The sequence below is a fragment of the Cucumis melo genome, chromosome 1 (assembly GCF_025177605.1).
Source record: "Cucumis melo cultivar AY chromosome 1, USDA_Cmelo_AY_1.0, whole genome shotgun sequence".
In the NCBI taxonomy this organism is placed as follows: Eukaryota; Viridiplantae; Streptophyta; class Magnoliopsida; order Cucurbitales; family Cucurbitaceae; genus Cucumis; species Cucumis melo.
The window spans coordinates 16,786,704-16,794,183 of record NC_066857.1 but is presented as its reverse complement, the minus strand read 5'-3'; the positions used below and the strand labels follow the sequence as shown (position 1 = coordinate 16,794,183).

General features: G+C 29.1%; 1 protein-coding gene across 1 annotated transcript; it reads left to right on the top strand.

Moving 5' to 3' along the window:
• Window positions 1-5,629: 5,629 nt before the first annotated feature.
• Window positions 5,630-6,647, top strand: LOC103490316 (auxin-induced protein 15A). The gene has a single exon (XM_008449779.3). It carries the CDS (start codon window positions 6,192-6,194, stop codon window positions 6,498-6,500), a length of 309 nt encoding a protein of 102 aa, XP_008448001.1. The 5' UTR covers window positions 5,630-6,191; the 3' UTR covers window positions 6,501-6,647.
• The last annotated feature ends 833 nt before the right edge of the window (window positions 6,648-7,480 follow it).

The following is a 7,480-nucleotide window of genomic DNA, read 5'->3' as shown; positions in this document are numbered from 1 at the left end:
TGTGGATCATTTGAAAAGAAAAAAGACGAGAGAATCATTTCAAGAGACCAATAAGCAAAATCATATGGCAGATAATCTTTTTAAAAACGTAAATCAAAACGATTGATTTGTCGATGTTCTTGACCATCTATACACGTGAATTCTACAAGGTCTTGCTCACCTTTGGTCTTTGGAGGCTAGCCAACAAATACATTATCATAAAATGTCACAATATTTAAACAAAAACCATTGGCCGCCACATGAAGATTACAGGAATTTGGTCCTGAATTTGAAGGGGTCATAGGTCAAGTAGTTGAAATAAAATCGACCAAACAGTTTATTTCTATTTTCTTTCAAGCTAAGTGAACTTTCGGAATACATGGGCATCCACAAAGCAGGGTGGTATAAAGAAAAAGGGACTCCAATCAAGAAGAGTAAGTCCTAGTAAGTAATTACAAAATGACTGTCATTGATGCCTAAAGAGAAACATAGAATCTAAGAAGAGACCAAACCACAGAAGGACCTCTCTCAACACCTCTAATGCCCCCAAAGACTCCAAAACACAAACTTGGCGTGCATGAGAACCTTCCCTTCTCATGAAGAGGAGGAAGAAGGAACTCCTTAGTCATCTCCATGCAGTGTTTGTGCCTGACTAACTGGAAACCGAACACATATCAAACAATAATTCCAAGCAGATTAAGCAAAATCACAACTCCAAAGAATCTGTATTTTCTTGTAACAATATCAAATGACTTGTAAGTAAACTAAAAAAGAATATTTACGTATGAGAAGTGTTAGATATATCACAAAAAATTGATTAATCATGGATGGTTTTTTTGATGAAAAGCATTATCTTAATTATTGATGATATAAAGATACAAAAGCATTATCTTAATTATCCAAAGCTCATTTCACTTAATTTATTTCTGTGTATAGCTGATATGACCATGCTTTATGTCTTTCCTGTAAATCCCAACTTTTTAGAAAATAAAGTGAGATGGGAAACTTTAATAATAACTTTTATGTGTCATGGACTCATGCTTGTGGAGCCTAATCATAAATAATCTAGAAAAGAAATCACATAGAGCTCTAAACAAGAGACCAATGTGTGAAGATAGAATTATAGTTATAGAAAGTTTGGTGTTGTTTATTACATAAGTAGTTGTGTTTCGCCCTAACATTAATTTGATCGTAGTGTTTGGCTGGAATTTCGAAGTGTTTAATTTAAAAAAAAAAACTATTTTGAAAAAAATTGTAGTGGTTGGTAAATTTAAATAATGTAATTTTTAGAAAATGATTTATAAAGTAATCCCTTTTAGAGAAATTCTTGAAAACCATATTTTAAAAAATGAACTTTAGAGACAGACCGCGAAATTGGGACTTTTTTCCATCTTATATGAAAATTACAAAAATGTCATTATTGGTTGTTAATAAATTATTATTATTATTATTATGTTTCATCTCATTTTTATTGGTTGTTAATAATAATGCCCCTACAAAAATGCCTTAAATTAAAAAAAAAATAGTATATAATTTAAGAAATTTTATTATTATTATTATATTTTATCGTTGATTATTAATTATAATTTTTAGGATTATGAATTTAAGTATCAAACTACTTCTACTTCTAAAAATAAAATTATCTAAAAAATTTAATACGAAAAAAAATTAATGTTTGATTTTAATTTTAATAATTTCAAATTTTTAAAATAATTAGTTTCAAGATATGTATTTTTTTTATGAAATTAGGTAATGATGTTTAGTAGTCGTTTATGGTAATTTGAGTTAAGTACAAACATATTTGGAATAAACCAAACAAAATTCACACATAAACACATAAAAAAATCTAACCAAATATGTAAGTGTTTAAATTTTAAACTCATTTCTAAGAAAATGTTTAAAAAAAAATATATTCTTGAAAAACATTTTTTTTCATAGACAAATCAGACGCACTTTAAAACCCTAACATTAAATCTTTCAAAATTTGTGACGTTCAACTAAAGTGAATCAATAATTTATTTATTTTAACTATTTATTTGGTAATACGTATATATAGATCAAGATTTAGAATCTATACAATACACATCGATGTACTTCTATAAATTTTTATAAACATTTTAATTTACTTGACTATATTTAAAACCATTTCATCTTAATAAAATTACACAACTAAAGAAGCTTAACACAAATTAATTGTAAAACTTTTACTATAAAATATTGTTAAATTCTTTTGTCATAACATTTAATGCTAATGAATGGCATTTTAACCATTTATTTGGTATTAACAAATAACAACTAATTGAAATGAAACTGTATTTTGTATTTTCTTTTATATTCACAAGTGTTCAACTCAACGTTCGAGTCAGTTTACACGTACTTCAACTAACCTTCTAGTTAATTATTAAGACTATATCCCATTTTTACCTTTAGTTATTAAGACTGTATCCCATTTTTATCTCTAAACCAACCTATGATTAGGTTAATCTATTTTTCATTAAAAAATTTATTAACAAAAAAACATAGATTAATCTTCCTTGTATTATACTATAATGATAAGAATTGTATATTTTAATAAATTGAACAATGATAGATTATTTAATATAAAATTTTGAATAGATAAACTAATATATATATTATAATAAAAAAAAATGTTTTTTCCAAAAAAGTTATTGAATATATAATTAAGAGAGTGAAATTGTGAAACAATTAAAAAAAATGTATGGATCCAAAGAAAGAGAAACGATACAAGTTGTAAAATAATATATATATATATATATATATATATATATATATTCTTAACTATTTTTATGTTCAGTGATTCTCAAAATGGTATGATCATCCACAAGACTTTCTTGCTTGAATTTTATTATACACCATCAAACGGAATCAAAATTTTCATTCATTCCTTGATTTTAAACCTCTTGATGGAAATGCAATATTTTTATATGTAAATCTACCATCAACCAATCTGTGCGATGCCAACGAATGTCTTTTCTTTTTTTCTTATTTGTTTCTTTGAGACAATAAAACACACCACAACCCTCTACTAAACCAACTCATCCCAAAAGAGAGGGAGAGAAAAACACCTTTCCAAATCAAAAAAATAACCTTCAGAAGAAGTAAAAACTGCTAAAGCATGAGTGATTTTGTTGACCTTGATAACAACTTATATGTAACCACTAAAGTCTTACAATTATAGGAGGAATCTTAACCTTCTAGAATGTTTAGTAAAACAAATTCTTTATTAATATGTAATATGATCACTTTTCCTTTTATTTAATTTAATGTGAAAATTTTATAAATACATTTAGTTTTTCTAAAAGTCCATCACTTTTCTTGCCACCTTACTTATCTCAATTTTATCCTTCTACCAACATATTTAATCGTTAACGACCAAATAGACATAAACATCATAGGTTAAACTTGTAGCTTAACTAGTTTTTACATTCTTTTAACGTTATTCTTGAGCAGGAGACAAATTTATATGGGACCATAAAGGCGATTCTTATATTCTTCATTCTTTTGAGGATCTACAAAGTTTCAAAAGATGCATCTAAATGAAAATCAATTGAGACACACCGATCTTACTAATTTTTATCAAAAAGAACTAGAGGGGAAAAAGCTTAGTTTAAATAAGTAAATTTAAAATTTATTGAAAGTACAAAAGACGAAAATAAAATAAAATTTAAACAGCACAAACCAAATTAGTATTTTAACCAAAAATATTATATCAATATTCCCCCACTAGATTTCTTTCCTTGGTTATCGATCTTGTAAAGAGAATTCCAAGATTCACAACCTTTCTATCTCAACAATTCATATATACATTATCACAATGAAAAGGGAATCATGACATTCAAATGTAACACATTATCACACTGAAAAGAAAATCTTAAAAGCATATTTCATAAAAAAAGGTAATCCTATTGGATTCATTGATATGAAGAAAGTGGTAGGTCACTAATTTGCTGCATTATCGTACAGAATGGCAATCAATATGAAGAAAATGACTCAGAAGACAAAGGCATGTGACTTCCTTCCAAGGCTTTCATCTTCACTCCACTAAAACTAGTAATTTTTATGATGTTAAATATGCTTCTTGCTTCCCCCACCTTATCACTACAAAAACCTTCTTGTTCAATGGATCTTTTTCACCTCTAATGCTAATCCTTCAGCATCAAATTGCCATTAGTTTAGCAAGTCAGACTGTCATTTGATTTATGAAAAGGAATTAGTTGGTAAAGATGTAATGCCCGGCTCTAGCATTCTTCTTCATCTCCTGTGATGTGACAATGTCATATTTGTTTGTCTTAAATTGCTCTTAAGAGCAAAAACTATCCCCACAAACCAACATTTATTCTTTCAACATGTTCTTGTCCTCATTCACATGCCCTAGAATTATACTAAACTAAGCAAGTTTAAGTTTGAAGTTCTTATGAATGAGCTACTGAGAAGGTAGGTCAACTTTGTTGATTTAGGTAATAACTTTTAATTCTTTAAAGTCTTTTTTAACCACATTTTAATATCTTCTGCATCCCTCTCCTTTGAATATGATCTTGGTTTGCGTGTACTTCTCCTAAACTCGGTGTTACATACGATCGCTGTCAATCGGGACCTTCATTATCCAAAAGTTTGTAGTCTACTTTTCTTGGAGTCGACTCATGGACTTGCTGTCTGGCCTACTCTGACATCATGTATTTCTTCCAACTTTCTGAGGTGGAAAGTTGACAGCCGTTGGGATGGTGATTTAGGGATAAGATTTGATAACCACAAGGAATATTCAAAAGGATCTGCTAATAGTATAGTAAGATTCTCAATCATGAACTGCCTACCCACAGAAACAAAGAAAGGAAGCAAGCAATGCCTCCCTAATCAAACACAACTTTGCATCCAGTAGAAATTTAGATCATGATATTGGAATTGGACTTTACATAACAATGCCAAGGACAGCTAAAGATTCAAATGGACGAATTATCCAATACATTCTAGTACTTGACACGGTAAGGTCATAGGAGTTATGTAAATGCCTCAATAATCAGAAGTTATAAGTTGGAGTTAGTAGATTATACTTCAAAAAGTTCACAAAGTTTGCGTGGAATGATAACGATGTCATTGAATAGGCATCGGCAAGATGCCAACCTGGCTGAACTGGACACCGTCCTATCTCTAAAAAAAAAAAAAGATTAACTGATAGTTCAGATGTTTTCTCACCTAGTTCGCCGAAGTTTCCACTTCTAATAAATCCACGTAATGTATACTCCGTTCGGAAAAAACCACATAGTATCAGAGATGTGTGGACACCAGCATTTATTACTTGTCCTGGAAGCATAAATTCTTGATGAAGCATATGAAAGTTTATTATCAAAGCATCTAGTAGATGAGTTCGAAGTGTTGCAAAAGTGATGGGTCATTAAACTGATAGAAAGAACAAATTTCACACTGAGGCGTCAAACTCTAGCAAAAAGTTTTGATATACAATAATGATCAGTACTGTACTATTCATGACTCTTCATTGAGATACTGTCTGCAGATGCATAATTTAGTTTAAAACAAGAAGAAAATGAAAAAGTTGGGTCACTGTTTTCTTCAAATTAAGGGACCCTTGAGTCAACCAAATGAACCCACAGAGGCTGGTTGGCTAGTTGGCAAAGAGGATAAAGAAAAACAGAAACAAGCCCAAAAAATCAAGCAACTTAAAGAAGCAGGCCAAGTTCAGTGCTTAATCAAGTAATCTAAAAATGGAACTTAAAATTTTTCTTTAATTGAAAACATACTACATGTTGATAAGAACATGCCCAACATCAATTAATTTAGTGCTTTATTTGATTAAAGACTCAAGGATTCACAAGTTGTCCTTCCTTTTCCTTTTTCTCTTTTTTTTTTTTTTTTCTCCCTATTTTCCTAAACACATACACATTTGTGCAAGCAAATGGTAGGGTATTATGTTTTGCACTAAACAAGGCAAACCATGTGAAATATTGCCAATTTCTTCACCTGCTATGTTTTCATTCCTTCTTATTACTTTTCTACTTATCCATAATTGACAAAAATTCTATATATATATATATATAAGTATATATATATATAAGCACAAACCCACATACAACACTCACTCACTCACTCAACTCAAAGTACCATAACAAGTCCTTTCAAATCCAGTTCAAAAGGCAATTCAAAACAGGGGATCTTTCTTTGTTGTAAAGCATACAGATATGGGAATTCATTTGACAGGAATAGCAAATGCAAAGCAAAAGTTACAAAGAACATTCTCGGGGAAATACGGGATTGGATCGGCGGTGACGACGAATAATGTTCCTAAAGGACATTTTGCAGTTTATGTAGGAGAAACACAGAAGAAGAGGTTTGTAATTCCAATATGGTACCTGAATCATCCATTGTTTAAGGATTTGTTAAACCTTGCGGAAGAGGAATTTGGATTCGATCATCCAACGGGTGGACTTACGATTCCTTGCACTGAAGATTACTTCATCAGCTTAACTTCAGCCCTAAATTGTTCATAAATCCATTTGGAATTTCAATTTTTTCTTCTTCTTCTTCTTCTTCATCATCATTTGCCCTAATTTTAACATTTTCTTGCTTCCATTTTTTCTTTGTTAGAGAATTTGAAATCAAGAGATTCAAACTAAAGTTTGTCTCTGTGAATTTTGTATCATTATTGATTGTTCTTCCTAATCATTATCAGTATTATTACTATTACTATTACCATTTTAAACTTTGTGATTCCAAATTCTAATTTCCACCTCTTTTCTTTTTTTCATATCTTTGGATAATGGTCAAATTAAGATTAATTCAATGGCATAGAAATGAATCACTGATATTGTCCCTAATGAGTTCTAAACTTAATGATTTAGCTACCTACACTCAAAGCTTTTGTGAATGGATTCTTCCTTTCCTTTTGACATAATTTGTTATTTAAGTTTCGTATCGGTTATTAAAAAAGATTGTATAGATTTTATTGAAAAATTATTGTAAATGACAAAATTGTTAAAATATTTATATACGAAGTTTTACTCTATTTTGTTCAGAGATTTTAAATTATAATATTACATTAAATCTAGAGTTTTCTTTTTCAAAATAAGAATAATTTAATATTTATCAAATATTGATTTGATCAAATTGTGAAAAAAAAAGTTGAACTAAGTCCATTTTTATCAAGAAAAACAACCATGATTAATTTATATCAAAATTTGTAATTCAATTTAAATGAAAGAAATTATGTAAGAAAAATAAATTAATGTGCATTATTAAAAATAAAAAGTATAGGGTTTCTAAAATTATGGTGTAAGAAAATTTTGAGAGTTAGACAAAGCTAAAAAGCATTATTTAAAATCAATTTTGGTTGAAACTTAATTTGAGGAAAAGGTTTGAAGAAAAGCAAACAAATATTTTTTTCCGAAAGATTCCAAAATATTTTGTGAAATGTCACTATTTTTCATGTGTTTTTGGAATTATTAGAGATATTGAAATGATAGTGATGGGA